Raw genomic sequence first — 21,963 nt, 5'->3', positions numbered from 1 at the left:
TTTACATATATACAAGTTTTTTATTGGCTGTGTTACGTAATAAAGAAACTCAACATTTGTCTTTTAAATAATAAGCTTAATTATATAAAATGATAATTCCCTAAGAAATCCTCAATTATCCATATTTGTCTTTAAAGAAACATTAAGTGATGCCGATACGTAAAATGTTAATGTATTTGGTTCAGAATATACTTCGGATTTATTTGTTTCGATTTCGATAAAGTTCTATTTTGAGATAAATATTCTGTGTTGTACTTTAGCGATCCCAGTCAATGATTTCAAAAATGATCTCTACAAGTGATTTTCAAAAATCTCGTTTTAACTGTTAATGCGGAACAGTGTACAGCAAGTACTCGTATTTGCAATTCAATGATGCTGAATAGAATTCCGTGTTTAGCATTCCGCATTTCTCTTTCTCTTATTCGAGACGCATCGTTCCAGCTCGCTTCGAACCGTACCGTTCTAAACAAAACCATCTTTTCAGTGGACATTGTACGTAAAAGCAGGGGAGCGACGTCGTACATTTCGAAATGTCATGAGTCAAAGTATGTTTGCGTCGAAAATGGATGCATCTATCAAGCTCTCGAATTTCAGTTCGATGTTCTCGGTGGAAATGCTCCGCGTAATATATTTCCCTATTTTCGGCTGGAAGTTTGTAGACATTAAATCAGTCAGCTTCTAAAAATTTCGGTGACCCAGTAAACTAACAGCTTTTGGTAAAGTTTCTATAGGAAACTGTGCTGGTCGAGTTATCGCCGACCTATTTTCGTATCTTCACGAATGCGTGTGCATGAAGCCGCTAAGAAAAAAAAATTGTCTATATCGATATCCAATGCTATTTACAGTGGCTGCATCAGAGGTGTTAGTGTTTTTATTTTCTTCATATTTTTAGATCAAAGACTTCGCCTATATGTTATTAATAGTTATTCGCGTACCGAGAAAGTCTTTATGTTATTAATTTCATACCAAATTTCCAGCTTAAACGATGCTAACGTCTTCTATCGCCATGCTGAGAACAATGAAGAATTAGGAGATGTTACGTAATTAATAATTTTTTAAACATTTTATGTACTATTATCTAAAAAGAATACTACCGTATAACTGTAATTATAAAACTATTTGGTTTTTTGTTTAAGAACATGTAATAAATATACAAATAGAAATCACGAACCGCGATATGTATAACGATGACAATAAATCAATAAAAAGTGAAACGAGAGATTCGTATGCTCTCTAACTTTATTCATGAATGAACTATATTCATGAAATTGTAAACAACATAGCACTATAAGAAAATTAGAAGTACAATAACTGCATCATAATATATGTAAACGAAACGAAAAATGAGATCTTTCCTTCAAAGGAGCTAAGTTAGAAAGAAGAATTTACAAAAAGACATAGTGATAACTAGACCGAGGATGTTTACGTGAAACAAAAATTGTCTGCATCAATTGCATGAAATAGGAACTAAATGGAAAGTTCGTTCATTGCTTAATCTTATTAGCAGATTACAAATAATAAATTGACGTTTCAAAATTCTTTTAATCTTTTTAGTATTTTAAATTGCGACTACCCGATCGCTCGACTGAAAACGTTCGTGCAAAATGCAATGATCTTGTTTCATACTAATCAAGATCTTCGCTCGATGCTGATTGAGCCATAATTAAACTCGATAAACACAACGTGGCGTATAATTGAATCGATGCGATCGAATGGAGCTATTTGTAGCGCGCTGAAAACCGAAAGTAATGGCCCTATAATTTATTCGCGAGAACAATAGGCAATATTCAGTAAATCGTTCCTAATAATGTGGTATGTCGAAAGGAAACAGAAGATAACATTGAAACGTGGGAGAATCGTTACTGTAATAGTATAATATATGTTAAAATGTAGCGAGCAGCGCGCAGGCGTCAAGATTTAATAGCGCCTCCAGCGCCAAGTGATTTACGATACAGTTACGAGGCATAATTGTTTCTATTTTACTGCGAAGCGATCCTAAGCTTCGCGGGACACGCAACGCGGCAGAAAAATCCTGCGTAGATAAGGACAAAAGAAGTGGATCGGCTGGATGGAAATTGGTGGAGACTCGGCTCGAATACGGCTTTCACCGGGTTATGCAAAAATGCCACTGTTGCGGGCAGAAACCGGCAGAGAACGCGAAACAATGACCGGCCGCATGCTAATTCCCGATCCGGGATAAAAAGACCGACTTTTCTCACACGGGGAAATTGTTCCGTTCCCTCTGTCGAGAAAACATTGTTCGCGATTTTTTGCTCCGAATTATTGTTCCCGTTCTCCTCTTTCGGCAACTCGCGGAATTCTACGGATTTTTCGGCGTAGCGGCAATTCGTTGCTTTGTTCCCGTTGCTTTCAGTTCAACGTTCGAGATCACAGAACTTTTTCGCGGACGGTTGCGAAAGGATCTGCGTGAAGTTTCATCTTGCGCAGTTCTGAAACTCTTCCATCTCATTCTTTAACTTTATTTTCCGCATCCTTTGTTGCGGATTGAAGCAGATTTTTAACGAGAACTGCGCGATCATTTTTGTGCACTGTGCGCGACTTTTTATTCGGTGTCCTAGATATTGCAAATATTCGCCCAAACCCTATTAATAGGCTTTTCAATGTGTCGGGGAGAAGCTCGATAATTCTGTTCCAAATAATAATTTCGAAAGAACTTGTTAAATTATATTAACACGTTCGCTACCAGCGCCGCTGGCGTACATAGTTATATTTATCGTATTTTTCGTATTAAATACACCGTATTCTCTTATAAAATATGAGAAAATGCCGTCAAAGGGAAGCTATAAATTCTCTAAATATTATGGCATGCGTTACAATTTTAAATAATTATATTCAGAAAATTAATTTGACGTTCTTTACATGAAATGCAATAAAATGCATAATTTTATAAATTCTGGATGAAATTCTTGTTCTTGTACAATTTAAAAAATTGTTAACTGTTTATCTGCGATTTTAGGATAAATATTAGAAAACTGCCGGTAGATAAAGTGTTAAACAACGTACATGTAAACTGATAAAATATTTGCATTAAGTATTTTATTGTTCCTGTAGCTTTAACTGTAAAATTTAACAGAAAATATTAAATTGCGATACGCTCTCTAGCTTTCCTTCTTTTCTAAAAATAATTCTTTGTTACAAAATTTCAGCTTGAATAAACAAGCTTCTCAAAACAACCTGTTGTTATTCAGTATTTTTAGATCAATGAAAGGAAGCTTCTGGACATAATTTCATATAATAATCGAAAATTTGCCATACTTCAGTAAACATATAAATAAAAGATTATTTTGTAAATTTATTTGTTTATTTTTAAATAAATAAAGCATTTTTGCAATTAAGTTATTGATTAATTAAGTTATTGATTTTTATACTATTTCTATTTTATGCTAGAAGTAATCATAAATTTATAGTAACAATGTAGTCAAAAATGTTTCGAATAGATTCTAAGTGTGAAATTATTATAGAATTTATTATCAAATTCTATTACCGTTTAACTAAAGTAATTTATAAATGTAAAATATAAACGGTTTGAATCTCTTTTGACAATGTTAGTGAAAGACTACTATTTAATTATTAATAGTAGTAAAGCAATTATTTAATTACTTATTCTTCATTCCTAGTAGAATGTTGAATGATTATACATCACTATAATGTATATGTATATTTAAAATACGAAGTTATGAATCAAACGTAATTGCGAAAACAAATGATATATCATTTTTAATGTAATTTTTATGAAGTACCGTTAATTAAAACATGTACGCGAATAAATAAATGTAATAATCTGATCGCGGATCTTTATGCAAATTCTAATTGTAACTGAAATGCTATCGGACCTTATTAATCAACACGTCTCCTTGCATTTTCAAGATCTGTACATGCCGTAAATGCATAAAGAGCCGCAGTCTATTAATAATATTCCGCAGAATTTCCAGGGATCGTGAACGCGAAAATCTGAAACGGATCAAATTGCGACAGCTGAATCGTTAATTGCGCACCGTTCTTTTCTGCAAGCGTACACAACTGACCCGAAGACTTCGGCACAATCACGGTTAATGAAGATCGTTGGTTGCTCGAATAAATTTCCGCGGGATCGGAAGCGATTCCGGAGGACAAACAGTAATTTGAACGAACTGTAAACAACGGTCCCGATGGGTGGCCAACGAAAACCAATTTCGCGGGTCGGATAAATCGACGAATCGGGGAGTCGCGGGTGCCGTGTGTCGTCGCGGGCAAAAGTCAGAGGTGAATTAATTACGGGCGACCTCATTTTCCTTCGGTGTCAGCTTGGTTTGCAAACAAGCGTCGAATTTCACGTGGATCGACTGAGGACGTCATTAATGCCGTCCAGGGCTGGAAAATATTTATAGAAAAAAATATTTGAAAAAAATACTATTTTAAATAATAGATTCTTCACGATTGGAATAAAATACTATTTCGGACAGAACAAAAAATTTCAGTACATAAAGTATTTAATTTCGATTCTCCACAGCTGAAGCTTAGAATGAACATCTTATGTTGATAATCTAAAACGGAAAATAAAATAGCTCATTTTGTAAAACGAGATAACATAAGAAGTAAATACTTCGTCTTCAGATGTATTCATTCAAGAACTGCATATTGAATGTAGTTTTATAATGCAAAGGAAAAGTACTTTTCATTCTAGATTACCAAAATAATTATACTTTACATTATGATCTAGTAAAATCGAAATATTTTATTTAATGATAATCAATTAAATAAATAAAATATACCGAACTATGACATAAATATTTCCAGTATTTTTCAAATAAAACACTATTTGAAATGTTATCTTAAAAATTTGTTACAACGAATGAAATATTTTATTTTTAAAAGTACATTCTTTCGAACAAGAAAAATATTTTATTTATAAAACTATACATGAATGATCAAAAATGAAATATCTGTTTACTATTCGAAAAAAAAAACCGAGCAATCATTGCGTAAGGCTAATTAATATCAATTGGCCGTGTCGAAAACGTCCGTTGATCCCGTCGTATTTTCGATTCACGATTTACGGCGTCGGGGATTTAATTAATTTTCCGAATCAGACGCGCGAGCGCAGCGCCGCGGGGGAATTACGAGCAGCTGCACGTTCGAAATTTGCCGTCGACTTAATTAATTTATTTTCCGGAACAACAAAAACCTGGGGCTAAATGAAAAACGCATTGTACCGCCGCGTTCCCTCGCAACAATACGATAATTAGGCTGCTTCTCGGTACCGGTGCGATAAAAACGCAAAACGCGCCGACTGGAAAATAAAATTAGCTCCACATTGTTCTCCAATATGCGAAGACCGGTACGGTTCTAATGAATTTTTCCGGGCGTCGGATGATTAATCACAGATCCGGCCGCGCTACCTCTTTGCGCTTAGAAGACGCGGGCTCGATTGTGTGTATATCGCGGCGCAAAACGTGCAATTAAGTGGATCGCAAGTCGATGCTCCGCGGCGATAACAGTTCAATTAGCCGCTGACGTGATTAGCCCTCTTTTCGACGTGTAACTAATGAATGAATAGTATCGGGTCGCTGGTGCCGCCAGCGAGCCCGCGCGACGCATTTCGAGGTGACGGCTGCTTAATTGTTCAGGACGAAAACCGCGAATTATGCGATCAGCCTGATAAGGATCGGGACCATCGGAGCGGCTTGATTGTTTCACGTAATCCTGCGTCGCGCCGACCTCGCGCCGTTGCATGCGTTGCATTGCTTGCATCGTTCACAGTGTTCGCACGAGTGCGTCGCTGCTCGACCGTGTGCGTTCTCGTCTCAAGTGGCGATACCGGGATTAACTCGATTAACGGTCGAAAGTTTTAATCGTCGGGGTCCTGCCGATTGTGTCCTCGGTGAACTTGCCGAGGGCAATTCGAAACAACAGCTTAACACGTTGCGGGATTCTCATATAGTAACTTGCGAAATACTGCGATGTCGTTCGTGAAATTTATAATATTTAAAGACATTTCTGAAATGGGCTTGTTCACACATTTCTGACATTTTTGTACGTTTTGTTCAAAGTTGTATGAATTTTATAGGGATTATGTTGAAACAAAGCAAAGAGAGAAGACACTTTCACGTGAATGTAAAATTTGAATTAATCCTTTGGTTTGTTGCATGTAGACTGTGAAATATGATGCATTTATAGTTAAAACGAGTGGAAACAATTTAAAACAATGGATAAATAAAAATAATTGAAGAACACCGATACTTTATTCTTAACTTATTAAAAAATTAAATGTACGTACAATCTAGCACTTATTTGTTACACTTGATAGAGGGAATGTTCATTTTGCATAAAAATCAGTCTAGTCACTGGTATTCAACGGATTTTTTAAGCAAATTAAGATTTTGAAGAAATCTATATACCTTATAACTGAGTAAAAAATTATTTTCTTTTTAATTTTATTATTACGACAGAAATGTAAGAGCCATTTCCAATTTCATTAAAATTATTGATTCCAATGCTTTGTATAGTATTTTTGTGAATATTCTAGTCACATAAAATCTGCATTTTGAAGACAAATAATGTGACTTTTGCTCTATAGTTATATTTGAATCGTAGCTAGTTGGAAAAATAATGAAATAATACTGACGAGTTCATGTACAACAAGGGAAGAGGTAGGAATGTAATTACTGAAATGCGATTCTTCCTTCATTGTTGAAGGAAAGTTGGGGGATTAATTGTCTGGAAACTTTTGCACCCGACTGTAAGGCGAGTTTGTTGTTCTTTCGAAGTCTCTGCAATTCGAAAACAAGATTGAACTTTTAATAGGTATAAATAAAGACGAGCAACTGCTGTCTTCTCTTATGTACATTAATTTGTGAGAAATGAAATTAAACAGAAATAGTTTTCTTTCGTGGAATCTCTCGTCAGATTAAATATCAAAATATTGTAAAGCGCGTATTTTATTGTTTTGTTACATTCGAGTTTATTTTATATGAGTTTCACAATTGTTATTACATTATTAATGTATCATGTATTTTCAATTGATTTCTTTATATTTTATACTTTATTTTGTTTCATTGTCTTTAATTAATAAAATCGTTTAGTATTGCTGGATAATAGAAAATAATAATCTCGAACAACTACAGCAATAATTTAACAATTGGACCGTTTATTTTGAAAGTGGTGCAAGTCAAATGAAAATTGAATGTTAGCAGATCTGACAATTAAAAAATATAGGTTAATTATGTGAAGTCTGGGAATGTTTGTACTAATTTATCAATATGTAATTTGATTATATAAATTTCTTTCAGTCGAATTTAACTAAAATAATATACAATTTCCAGGCTGCAAATGGACTTACACCACTTTCATAATTAGTCAATTGTAAATATCATTTAATTTCAATTTTGAAATAACAAAAATCACTTAAAATATATCTCATATTAATCCAATTTTGTTTATAAATAATAACAGGAAATAAAATAGGATTAGCATTTTTTATTTTGAACGTTAATTATATTTATATATTGTTAAACTTAACGCAAGATATTGGTATTACTAATTATTTATGCTCTTCATGTGGCAGTGTTTTGAAATATTCATGATGCATAGGAGGTATATAAGGTAATAGCTGCTGCATATCCTTATATTTTTCGTATGTAATAGGCTTGGCATCGTGATGGAAATTGGACTTACACCACTTTCATAATCAATGGTTACGCAATTTCTTTTACCGGCCAATTTTAAATTGAACAAAGCATTGGCATTTTTTAAGATATTAAATACTAACTAGTTATAAACAAAAAGTTTACACTAAATTAAGCATAAATTACGTCATATCTCATTTTTTTAAAAAAAGGACTTACACCACTTTCAAAATAAACGGTCCAATTGTTGGTAGATTATCGTTATCGAAGAATAAATGTCAAGATGGTATTTCAGAATTTAATAAACAATACTTTGACATTAGAAAAACAATGTTTGTTTACGCAGCACCATGTATCGACCCTAACAGTATCGATTTTCATTATGTTTGACACGATTATTTTCTTTGCAAGTGAAGTGATTGTTTTCTTTGAAAGCAAGATGGAAGCAAAAATTATTAATCAAGTATTCTAATAACATAATCCTCTAAATTTTGGTCGAGTGTCCTCGTCGCAATCAAAGTAATGAAAGAACAGTGCGACTACGCCAACGAAATACTCGACCAGTCCTACAGCCATTTTCGGACGATTCTGTACCTGAAAAACACAGTGGGGTGCCGAAATTGGTTTAATTGACAGGATTGGCGTTGCGTGAACGGTCACCCGATAGTGTATCACACACTTGACCCGAGTGGAGTTCAATGGAAACGCTTTCATTAATTTCGGGGCTCACCCTTTCGGTTGTCGACTCGTTCAAGGGGAGAACATACTCGGTAGTCCATAAGTCCTCGCACGCTTATGTTACTATGTCAATATGGAAAGCAAACGGTGCATATTTCTTTCGAAAATGTTTTCTTCGTAAACAAAAGATGTCCAAATTTGAGAAGAACATTACGCAGAAAATTTATTTGCGCCTTTATTCACATTTCGAAAATGTCTTCGATATTGTTTGAAATGGAAAACTATAAATGCTGTTCTCGAACAATATTATGTTAACAAGTAATACAAAATACATTCAGTGGTGTAAAATATAGTTTTACATAAAAAGTATGATCTGTAATAATTCGTAATAACGAAGTAGCTAGAAACCTATGAAGAATTATGTACATAAAGGGTGACTCAAAATGCAGAACTTCCTACACACAAATATAAATAAGATAAAGTATACGTATAAGTATACTAAATCATTCTTATGAACAGAAAATGCATATAAAACGAGAAAAATGAAATACTATTAATTATAAATAGAAGCAATAAACGTAACAAACTTTTGCTGAACTTGTATCTTTGATCGATAACTGAATAAAGAATATTTCATAGTTTATTTACAACAGTTGTTTGTAAATAATAAAAAAAGATACAGCACTCTCATAAAAAAATAGTACGATTATACCATGGATTAAAGTTGAAATAAATCGACTTTAGAACAAATCAAGGATGGAATCGAAAGTCATCAGCGTTGTACAATATATTATAAATTCTCCCTAATTGACGCTCAGATTGTGCACAAAAATGGACAATTTGGGAAAAGGATATACGATTATTCGAGTGTTGCGACTCAATATGATTATCAACAACTATGAAAGCGAGCCGCAAGGCTCGAATAATCGTATATCCTTTTCCCAAATTGTCCATTTTTATGCACAATCTGAGCGTCAATTAGGGAGAATATTTACTGTATTTATAAGTATTTAGTTTCAACGTGGAATTAAATAGATTTTCGTATAAAATATTATTTCTGACGGCACATATCTCCGATGAACATCATTAAAAGCGTCAACCTTTTTTGTTACAGGTGAGTTAAAATCATTGTCCTTGCCGAGGAGCTTCCCGCCAGAAATAACGGTGACTCAACACTATGAAGGTAAAGATATGCACAGCTGATCAGCTGCAAAGTTGATCACCGTTAATTACGAATTTTATTGCACACCGGGCGAGCCAGCCTGGAGGTAACTATAATTATAAATGCGATTGTTCCACCAGAACGCATCGGTGCGTTTCCTCGATAATCGTGGCCAGATACACAAAGGATTCGATGAACGCAAGGGCTTTGGATGCCTTGACTCGTATTTATCGATACGTCGGCCTTGGCTACCGATTAACTTAGTGCTCTAATTTAGCAGCGAATTTGGAAATGCAAATTTGCTAATAAACAATTATTATCGGTAGAAATTAATTAAACGAGTAGAAATTAGTGATTGGAATAACATGAGGAATCACATCGTTAAGAACGATGCAGCTAAAATGGCTGAATAAAATTTAGTGTAGACACAGTGTATGATGAAAATATGATATTAAATTTTAGTGATATTCACGAATTCCGATATAAAAATTAGTTCGATGCTCGTATTAAAAGAACTAGTAGTTTATTAACATTAGAACTGTCACATCATTGAAAATGATGTTCCTGACTTTTTCTTTTACAATTTGTCACATTATGGAACTGTTTCAGTGAGAAAATTTTAGACAAACTTCATTATTTCAGCACATATTACCTATGATAAAAATCGTACGAAGTTTAAATAAATCGAATCCTGTCATTGTTATAAAACAAATTGTAGTGTTAAGGAATTTTATAGGACACAATTTTATTTGTACCACGAAGTACATATTCTCTGTTCGATTTCACATAATTTTAGATTTTGTTTATTTATTTATTCCAATATTTTAACCCATTGTGAACGTGATAACGGTCGAACAGACAAGTAAGAAAAGATGAACAAATGAAACTCGAACGAAAAACAGAGAACGACGGAATGCGGAAATAAATATCGGAAATTCAAAAATATATAATTGCTCTTATCTTAATTGGATGAAATGAATTGTTTAATCCATTGCGATTATCGATCCGCATGAATTGCAGTCGAATTGCAATCGACTTCGGGTCGTATTTATCAACGAGGAGACTCCATTTCGAACGAAGTCAACGATCCCGACCGGACAGGACAATTACCGCCGGGAATTTCGCGAAAAACCGAATTTTACGTTCTGCAAACAGCGTCCGCGAAACTAACTGGCAAATTTATGAGACGTGAAATGAACGAGATTCCATAACAGAGGCACGCCGCAATTGTCCTCGGTAATTACAGACCGGGACTGATTCTTGCTGGTAATCCGTACCACGGTTTCACTGGGAGCATCGCGCTGGAAATGCGAAACAGCTCGGCCGTGGCAGAAACAAAAGCCCTGCAGAACACGACGAGGCCGTATTGACCGGACATTTTTGTTCGTTAAAGTTTCCAACAAAGAGCCCGGACACTTTTTCAGAGCGTTACAACTATCGGAAACGCTGCGTTTTTTTTACCCCGGAGAGAACGAATGTGCTGTTCGCAAGGCGCTAACAAGTCCTTGGAAGCAACGGCGCGACAAAGGGCAGAACTTTGTTCGCGAAGCGAAATAACCGATTCCAAGTTTTGCGAGGGCAATCGGCGCTTCGATATGGTCCGAACCTAGTTAAACTATTTGCCGATAGTTACGAAGTTCTGACATCTTTCGTGTGGTCTGATAACGACGATGAAGAGACTCTGAGAAGTTTATAGTCTCTTTGCGCCGATAATTGGTAATCGTTCTTATATGGAATAACAAAGAGTTTGGGATTTTTTCCACTGCTTTGTGAACACATCGAGTTAATATTGCTTGTGTTATGTAGTTGAGTATTTTTTAATTAAACTGTAAATTGTGTACAGTTTTGGTAAATATAAAATGGCAAAACCTTTAAAAGAATTTGAGAATACTTTGTTATTGTGTTATTGAATCGTTATTGATAAGTAGGTTGTGGATTTTTATGCAAAATAAATGTGTTCTGCTTGCATCATAAGATAAATAAAAATATGTCAATAGTCCTAGTATATTCAAAATAATGTAATTATATTTTTAAACTATTCTGATGTCTCCGCTATTCTATATCTTACTCGCTTATTTTTGTTGTAAATGCATAAAATCCTCAATCTAATGATAAAAAATACACTTTTGTTTAGATCCTGTTTGTTACAAAACATATTGGTTTTACAGAAAGATTTACAGTCTACTTACAATACATTGGACGAGTGAAAAATACGGTAATAAAAGAAAATAAATTGATTTAAAAATATCGTGTAATAGTCTGACTACAGGTGAAGTAAAATTATAGAAAGTTTTACGGTATGCTCGCAAATCATGGTAGAGAAGTTGGTATCCCTAAATGTTTATCGACGAAAGCGAAACTAAAGAGTGAAACTCACTTATGTAGTACTATTACATGTTCTGAAACATGTTCTGAAGCACATCAATAAACCATCAATAAATCATCAGTCAATAGGAATTATTATATATATCATCGTTAATAGGAATTAATGTCATTTGTCGCAAAAAATATTTCCATATATAAAATGCACCAATAATTAGACAGCTGATTTCTATGAAAAATAAAAATAACCTTCGTCAATTGATGAAGCAGAAGTCACATACAAAATTAATTATTTCTCGAATAATTTCAATGATCTGAAAATTCTTAAATATTTACAATCTTTCTACTAATAATCAATTTAAAATACAGGTAAAAAGAGATTTGTTTGACAAAAAAGAAACAGTTGTGATCAACTGATGCTATTGAAATAGCCTTACCTTAACTAAACAAAAGAAACCAAGGGTTTTTGAATACGGACGCTTCTTAAATTTTGAATTTTTCAATCGTGCTTGTATTCGACATGTTTCATATTTTTTCGCAGATTTTTATTTGTTACGAATTGTCATTTAGTTATGGAGAAATACACGCTCGAACAACGTTCACAAATTACTGAAAGCAAAAGTTCGGTGGGATGATTATTTGAAAAAGTGGATGGCCGCCTCACGTACCTTTTGTTTTATTTAATAAAATTTATATAGCGTTCTTAATGGAAAATCCTATAGATTTGTTTTCACAACTGGAATATCCATGCTACAAAAAGATAATGGATAAAACATTCCGCCCAGTCGCGTGTACACGTTCGTTCCCCTACCGATCGAATCATCTGTAGCAGTAACTACTCAGCCGGTATCAGTTTCCCTCGTTCCTATGGTGGTCGAAACGCATTTGTCCGACTGATTTGCGTAAGGCTGTTGCTTAATTATTCAAATAGGCGCATATGCGGCTACGATTCCGCTCGCAGCTGCTGTATGGCGAGGCAAACGAGCAGACCAGCGTATTTCCGCTTGCGTGCGCCCGACTCGCAACGGATAAACGCGGATCCCATTTTTCTGAGCAGGGGGCAACGCCGTGTTGTTCTTTATTTGCATTTATTTTGACCATATAATCCGCACGCTATGCAGCTCGCAAGAAGAACTTTGGCCAGGTCGTCAACGATTAACTCCTTGCATCACGATTTCTTTCAGAGATATCCTTGATTAGCATTGCTTTGTCGTTAATAAATTCCTACGTGAGAAGGAAAATTTATTTCTACTTGCATATCTACGTTAATTGTCGAATATTGACAACAGAACAATTGAGCAAGTGGATTTCTTGTGCTGTTGATCAGAATAGAACTTCGTTGGGTTCTGGAAGCTGCATCACAAGAGCGATTATGTTGGCAAATGAGTTCAACCAAAGAATCTTGATTTCTTCGAAAATCACGCTTCTTTCCGCGGAATTACAGAAAGCGCCAGTTAAATAAAGATCCATTTAATCTCTCAACTATTTTAATAAATTATAAGTATGCGATCAAGCCTCAGAAATTCTTGTAACGTTTTTACTGCGCGAAAGCTGCAGTATGCTCATGAACGAGAGAAATATGATAGACACGATGTGCACAAAGTTTAATTTATTAATTACTGGCAAATTTCTGCTGAAAAGTTACTTGAACGCTCTCCATCTGCGCTACAGCATTTCGCTTTAACATTCTGGGAGCATCAGTGTCCCCCACGATGAAACCTCCGCGTGACGCTCTCCGCAATTCAGTGAGACAGATGCACACCTATGGTGTGTGTAACTACCCCACGGGAGTAGCTCGAGGAATTCGAAATACGGTCTAACGAGACCCAGCCTCTGCTTTCTCCTCGGAAAGGAGACAATTTCACGAAGGCTAATTTTCGCTGGGGTCGAAATTTGCATGAGGATCAATGACGAAACCTTTCAGGGTGGTTGCCTAATTGATTCTCAAAGATTTACCAGGCTCTGTCGTCCTGTCCTGGGATTTCGTTTGCTACTTAAAAGACGATCAATAAAACTTTCCGTCAGTGTCCAATACCTAATACCTACTTTAAGAACTAATTTAGTGTATCATCATAAGTATGGAGTTAATTTAGTAATTTGTTAATTGAGTAACTATTCTACTGTATAGTTTGAGTTTCTTTATATTTTATTTAATTGCGACACTCTTGTAAAATGCATAATTTACTGAAGAATAATAAAACCGTTAAATAATAGCGTTACCTGTTAAATAATAAATTGAATGATAAATTCGAAACTGTGTTTCATTGTTTATGAATGGGCAAGAGCTTGTAGTCAGGTGAAACGAACAAAGTCAATTCGTTTTGAGAATGTTTTTGACAATCTGGTATAAACAAGTTTAAACACGTTGTATACTGCTTTTTATAAGCAGACAGGATTCAATGTGAGAATTTTTAAAAAATATGATTTCATTCTGCGAGACGATGTATTAACACCAATTAAAGCTACTTTGCATTCATGATTTCTTAGAAGGTTATGGAAGCTTGACTTCATTACGTGTCTACGTTAGCTAAATACGAAATATATGAAACGAAGCTTAGAATTCTTTTTTATTAAGCATCTTGCATAACTTTGAGAAGAAAAATATTGGAAAGATACAAGTTTTAACAACACATTTGTGTAATTCCAATTGTATTTCTTTACGTATTTCCTATGATCGAAGTGCACAAAAATTTAATAGACCTATCAAAAAATATCTAATATAAATAATATAAATTTTAATTCAATTAATTTCTTTATAACTTAGTATCTAGAGTATCACCGTACGTGGTACAAGGAAGAGCCACACTGTTTAATTCATGCCATTTATGAAAAATTTGATCTACCATGATCTTTCAATGATTCGACATTCGTACAAATACAAATATAGTATATAAAGTTATAGAAACAATATAAAAAAGTAAATATCTCAAGAAAACATTAAAAATAAAACAAAAAAGAGAAAGCCTTCTATAATTTATTAAATCTATAGGCATACAAATGGGATGAAATCTAATGGAAGTATTGTAAATTACAATTTGTAGTAGACGTCGCGAATGATCAGATTGTCGGTGCGACGATAAAAAAGATAGAAGAAGAAAAGGAGAAACTAGAGAAAATGTCCTCCACTTTATATTTTCATTTGAATCAACACCGAAGATGTTGATACTACTTTAAGTTTGAAAATAGTATTAGTAATTATCAATTATTAACACTTAGCCGATCGATCGGGTAGATCTACCCATTTCCAAGCTAGTCGGTGGCCGACAGATCGGGTAGATCTACCATTTTGTCCTCAGGAACGCTTCTTTCTCTGTAGAACTTCTTATTTCTATATGTAGAGTGCAACATAATTATAATAACATGCACTAATTTTTGAACTCTTTTATTGCCCATTATTACGGTTCTTTATGTTCGGGATTTCCGAAGGTGCCTCTACCAGCCATAAAATTATTTTATTAGAACACTTAGCCGATCGATCGGGTAGATCTACCACTTTGACCTGAGGAACACTTGTTTCTCTATAGAGCTTCTTATTTCTATAGAGTACAACATATAATAAAATGCACACCAACACCACACCCATTAGAAATCGAAATGCTACCTACACCCCACTCTCACGACTTTTTCGAATATATAAGACTCCGCTCAACTTGCAAATATTAGTGTAGAAGCTAAGCTCCTTGCTGCGACTCTCAACAAGTGGTGTGAAACGAAGTATAGAAAAAATATCCCAAAAAATGTCCAGAAACATGAGTGACAATTCAAGCGATGAGTTGTTTATGGACACACTATCAGACTGTTCTGAAGACATTGATCTACTGATAAGTGATTGTGAAGTTGACGACAATAATAGCACCATCGTTCCCATATATCAGACTAATCGACGAATTACGTTATTACGAGTTACGAGTTACGTTATTTATCCGTCATCTTTACTGTCCTTAATTTTCTGACTCTATTAACTATACTTTTTGAATAACCATTAAAAAATAATTATTATAAACTTTTAAATTCGAATTTTGTATAAGCAATATGTGAAATCGTTGAACGAAATTGTTACCGTGAGATATAATTGATCACATAAATAATTTTCGGACGTTTTTGATTTCAAATAGCGTATTTCAGTCCGTGCTACCTCAGAAAAATGCGCGGTGGACAGCGCAGTTTGGCTTTCCCGAGCGCGGTGGAAACCGTACAGGTCTCTGTAGCGCGTGCGGTCGGCTAAGTGTTAAAATGTTTTCACGTCAAATATTACAATTTGCTTTTCCATTGCAATCCAATATTGCAATCCATTTCCCTATTGGCACAATTAATTGGGGCCGTGGACGCGTTAAGACCTCGTCGAGCCGCGCCTCGACTCGGGGTCAAAGTGGTCCCGCGCGTTCGATCGTCGCGACAATCGCTTAAGATTAAACAAAACCGGGAACCACGGCTCTGTGTGAGAACGGAGACGGCAAAGCGAGGTTCACTCGGCGAGAAATCCTAGAGAGCTTGACGACTGTCGGACGCGTGATATTATTCAACGAGAACAGAACGCCTCGGTGGCATTAATTGAACGCGAAAGAAAATTTTCCGCGTGCCTGCGACACGCGCGACATTTCCGCCTTGGCTTTTAATGCGCCTTTCGCGCGAAACGGCTCCGTATTCGCCCCTCTTCGACGCCCTCGTTTCCTTCTACGTGTTTCATTAAACGGCGCCGGGACGATAGAAATCTGTTGGTTCCGCGGACACCACGTCCGTTGAAGGAGTGTTACGGTCTAGAATTTCGAAAAAGAAACGATCTTTTTATTTTATTTCATTTTCTTGGAGCATGTGACCTTGAAAGTATGTGAATTTAATCGTAGTAGCGGTTATATACAGTTATAATATTGGTTTTGGTTTTTTAACAGTTATGACTGTTTCGATTACGGTACGGTTCAATATAATAGAATACGTACGTCGTGACAAAAATTAAGATATTTATTGTCGTTGTCGAACTTTAACCGTATTTATTGTTTTACTTGAATCGTTTTATACATATTAATACTTTTACGAATTCAATAAGCACTGAGAACCGTAATAAAATCGATGTAATAGTGCACATATAGAATCGAACTGTAATCGAAACAGAAGAGAAAAATAACAATGCAAAACAACCTACTATGTATTGCAATAGAGAAAAGTTACTTTTAACTAAGTTAATAATTTCTATTTAATTTCTATTCTCTATACTATTTTTATCGAGGGGGTTAAAGGGTATCTTTTATTACTTTTTGATAGAAATTATTTCCCATGTTCTGTGCTTTTTATGTAATCACTTCTCAACTTTCGTTATAGTCATCGCAAAATTAATGCGGTAAATCGTATACTATAAAATATCGATAAAAATAGTGTCAACTCTAGGTTTACGAATTCTTTAATTTGCGATCATTCAGATTGTGGAGATACATTTACGAGTTATTTATTCAGTTAGAATAAATGTCTCATTGTTACTTCTATAAATTAATATAGAACAGCTGCTTTTAGTGCTCCGTAAATCTAGTGTTAATAAATAAATACTCATTCGCGACCGTAATATCCCCTTAAGTCGGTTTAACGCGCGCGAAGTGTTGTGTCGAAGCGGCGCGGCGCGGCTCGGCTCGGCGTCGAGCGGAGCGGAGCAGAGCGGAGCTGCGATGCGAGCGCGACCACGAGAGCCCACTCGACCCGGCTTTTGCCACGGAAAATGGGTAACTTCGCTTTTTGCGGGACTCGTTAAACTTGCCCTAGATTTCGAGTGCTATCTGAGCCGCGTATACCGAACTTAACTCCTCGAATGCCGAGTAGTTTCACCGGCCCGTCGAAAGTTTCGCGGCCTCTCCCGGAGCCAACCCGTCGATGTTAATTGCCTGTGGAATTACGTGCACGCCCGTGCGGAAGTATTGCCACATGTATCGAATCTCAACGAGATCCCGCAAAGCCGGCGCGAAATTATTCAAGATCCTCCGCGTGTGCGCCGCGGGTCTGCTTATAATTAGACTGCGGATGCGAGCCTGCGCTTACCGGCCGTAATATGGAACACTTGATTTTAAAAGCTCGCTGAAAATAGAGAATCCGCTCTTTTCTGAAACACGATCAAAGCACTGCTGAACGGTCTGAATTATACGAATTTTCTATGTTCGCTGACTCTGTTGCACCAACATGTTTCATTTCTAAACTGTTCGATGCACGCTGCTGTCCACAAGCGTTCGAACACTTGTGTAACCTAATCCAAAGTTTCTTTACCATTGTTCTTATGCGAGTGTGTTATATGTCGAAGAGTTGCAAATTATAATGCGATTAAGTGAACCGATCTCGGAGATGCAGATTTTGTAACTTTATTCTTTAATTGTCGCGACGATTTCGTGTCCCTATCTTGATTATTCGTTGTTCATTAACAGCTATTATTTTGTCGTAATCTAGCATAGACATCTTTCTAACGAGTGCAACTTATTAATCCTCAAGGACTTTCGCGATAGACTTGTACTTTGCGCGTAATATTCGTCGTTCTTGTAAAAAAATCCATAAAATCCGCAGTCAAATTATAATAGAAAGTAATAATAAATCGTTATGATATATGATAAACATAATAGATCAATATAATAGAAAATTATAATAAATCATTGTCGTTCTTATAGTAGTTCTAGCCTTAAAACTAGAACTGATTGATTTCTGATTTTTTCGTTTACAGTTCCTAGATATTGCATAAATATTTCTAGGAGAAATTTTTGGGTACGCTTCTTTATCGACACGTATAGTATTATAATATACATAGATCATACGAAATTTAAATAAATCCAGTCTTGGCATTGTTATAGAACATTTGTCGCGTTCTGGGCTCGGAAGGGACTTTTATATAAACTGATTTGATACAAACTGATTATTTAGACGATTCCAGCTCAATTATACAGGGTTCCCCGGAAAGAATCATCCGATTTCAAAAATTTATATTTTAAAGATTGCACACAGAAAATTATAATTCAAACACGAATATAACGGGAAAATGTGTGAGTTTTTGTTTACAAGTGTTCAATATGACTTCCTTTCGTTACACGTATGATATCATTGCGATATGAAAGTTCTTGCCAAACGCGGTGTAATATATCTCTGGTAATTGTTTGTACAGCATCGCGAATGCGTTTTTTCAGTTCATTTGCACTTGTAGGTAAAGGTGGTACAAAGACAAGATCCTTCACAAATCCCCAAAGGAAGAAGTCGCATGGTGTTAGGTCGGGTGATCTCGGAGGCCAACTGTGTAGAACCATATTATCGGATGAACTGCGATCAATCTAACGCGGTTTGGTAGTTCCGTGTTAAGAAAATTCCGAACCTCCAAGTGCCAATGGGGTAAAAAGTAAAACTCGCACATTTTCCCGTTATATTCGTGTTTGAATTTGAATTTTCTGTGTGTAATTTTTTAAAATATAAATTTTTGAAATCGGATGATTCTTTCCGGGGAACCCCGTATTATACATATAAACGAATAGGAATCCTCGCGATTCTGCGACGATCTAATCGCATTCCACGCATGAACCGGGACTACGAAGTTTCGAGAAATGCCGTGGTTCTGTTGTCTAACTTTTGCTCGCATGGAAATTAGTTCTTGGCATTGGTCCTAAGGAACCGCCACGATTTCATTGGCAAAGCTTCTGTTAGAACTCTCGAACCAGAGTTACAGTCTTCGTCCTGCAAACCGAATTGGATTGCTGCTTACAATGGGTAGTTGGGTTTCCGGTTTTGCGTAACACAGGATTCGAACAATGGTACTTAATTCATCTCTTTTAATATCTGTTATAATACAGTTGCCACGTATAATAAGACAGAAGGGAGCTGTGGGAAGCATTAACGCGCCGAGCGTGGGAAAGTTAGTTAAGTGGAAAAATTGATATTTCTATAACGTACTTATATAATTAAATTCGCATATGTATATATAATCGTTGCAGCTAAAAGTCTTACATGAACTAATTATGTACTTTTAAATAGGGCATTGTGTGTGTATTTGGAAGAAACCATTTATTTAACATATGTATCCCTTGCCGTTCTCCAACGAACCTGACCTACGATGGTAATTTTTAGTAATAATCTGCTGAGTATCCATGTTATTTCTTTCTTTTGAGTCGGAATGAAATTCTGTTCTCTTGCAATAATTACGCAATCAAGCAAATATAAACGCATAATGAATATCAATTTCTTTTGTTCTGAGAAATGATTACTACACTGTGGGTCTTCATACAAAGTAAAAATTCTCTACCTCGACTGAAATGAACAGGAGTTAAACGAACTATTATCTCTTTATGCTTAATATTCCTACCTAAAAGTCAGACGCCGATAGTCATAAAGAAACTGTGTATCGAGTATTTTTCAATTTCGTTGCACAAATTGCATGCTGCACTTATAACGGCTTCTATTATGTAACACTTAATTTACCGGAAGACTATCAACAGGCGTTTCAATGATTGTGCTGTATGTAATAGAAGTGTGATCATTTTCTTTTAAATAAAAATGTCAGAAGAATGTGTTATACAACATTACATAACATTAGTTTGTTGAATTGTGAATGAAATCGTTGTCACTCGAGAAACTCTCAACCGTTGGTCGATTTTCAGGGAACCGTTTCGTGGTAAACTGTCGGTAGATAAAGTGTTAAACAAGCTCACATATCGAGAAATTTTTTACAAGAGCACATGTACCGTTACAACAATCGCTAAACAAATATCTCAAAAGAACATCACGAACAGGATCCGCACGATAGTCGAAGTTTTACGATTCCAGTGGAAGTGTTAAACAGTTTAAAAGACCAACAGAGAATGATCCTCGAGAACATTCGAGCGAGAGCGTTTATGACGGTGGCGGAGCAGCGAATGGATATTTTGTATTGCGTAGAACCGTTCCGATTTAGCCGGATCGCGGGACAAGGCGGCGAAACTGGAGCTTACGGTGCAAAACGTGCGTTCGGGTTCGCGCGACCGGCACCCCCGAACGGCATTGTCAAGAACCGTGGCTCCGATGTGCATTGTTAACCCGTATTTATGACGCGGCATGGCCGGGAGCCAGGTTAATGCGCCAAAGTTACGTCGCGGCGCGTTGTCGTCCATGGATGCGGGCGCAGAAGTGCATTCGGGGCCACGCGTGTCTACGTGCTATGCATCTATGTAGGTCGCCTACGCAAGCGGGGCGTTTCGGAAACACAGCCCCCGGCACCATCTCTTAGGATCGTCTCGTCGTTCGTCTATTAACTGCAAGCCTGTCCGAGGATCCAAAGGAAAGCATCGCCCGGCAGGAATTCGTCTTAACGATTCATGTCACCTGGAAATCGCTTCGATCGTCATTAACCCTCAAACGTTCCTGGCGGCGATTTGACGCTATTTTCAACTTGTCGTCAGTATGATACGGAGTGTCTCGCTTAAGTGTGACCTCTCTATTATCACCTTTAATTTTGAGAAAGTGAACAATTTTTTATTTGTAATTTGAATGGTACCACGTGGTCAGTACTTCACAGGGGTTGTTTTCTAAAATTTCGTTTCCTTTCGTAGTCTTCAAGGTCATCGATGTTTCTTTTTTTAAGAACTACATATATTTTTGTATTGCATCACTTTGCATCGCGTTTCACGCGGAAATGTATGCAGTTGCTTAAAAAAAGAAAACATTGACGACCTTGAAAACTTTAACTTCTTAAACTTCATATTTATTGTAATATATTTGATGGATCTGAATTTTACTACGATATATGGATTCAAAAGAATTACAATACCATACACCATCATGAATTTGAACTTTCTAGATTCAATTTCGGTAATCAAGTTGCATAGAATCTGTGGCTAAGTAGCCTGGAAGGAATACGCAGGTTTGTCTGCTAATCGAGCTCATCGAACTTCAATTCCATTTAATTTCTGCGGTATCTAAACTGTCGAATCGAGTGTCTGAATGCGGTGCAGATTTCTAGTTTGAAGGATGAAAGGGTTTGAGCGATCCCGCGATTGATCTTTGATGCGGCGAGGAAATTTGTGAACTCTGGTTGACTGTTCTTGCCGTCTCTGTGAAGTAAATAGACTCTGGCTTACGTTGAATTAACAGCAAAATTCCATTAAGGGCAAACAGGTTCGAAGTTCGTTAACGAAAAGCTTTAAGGGAGGCGACTCGCGTAACAATGCGAAGATATTTTTTCTATAGATTTATGTA

The 21,963-nt window shown here is 36.0% G+C and overlaps 1 protein-coding gene across 1 annotated transcript in view; it reads left to right on the top strand.

Moving 5' to 3' along the window:
• LOC143261143 (uncharacterized) overlaps positions 1-21,963 on the top strand; it is a 158,706-nt gene that overhangs the window by 27,304 nt on the left and 109,439 nt on the right. Inside the window, exon 3 of the mRNA XM_076527755.1 lies at positions 9,418-9,486. Coding sequence (XP_076383870.1) covers positions 9,418-9,486 — 69 coding nt within the window. The remainder of the gene's footprint in view (positions 1-9,417; positions 9,487-21,963) is intronic.

This window comes from Megalopta genalis, chromosome 1, assembly GCF_051020955.1.
Source record: "Megalopta genalis isolate 19385.01 chromosome 1, iyMegGena1_principal, whole genome shotgun sequence".
NCBI classification, from domain to species: Eukaryota; Metazoa; Arthropoda; class Insecta; order Hymenoptera; family Halictidae; genus Megalopta; species Megalopta genalis.
This window is presented reverse-complemented; position numbering and strand designations above follow the sequence as displayed.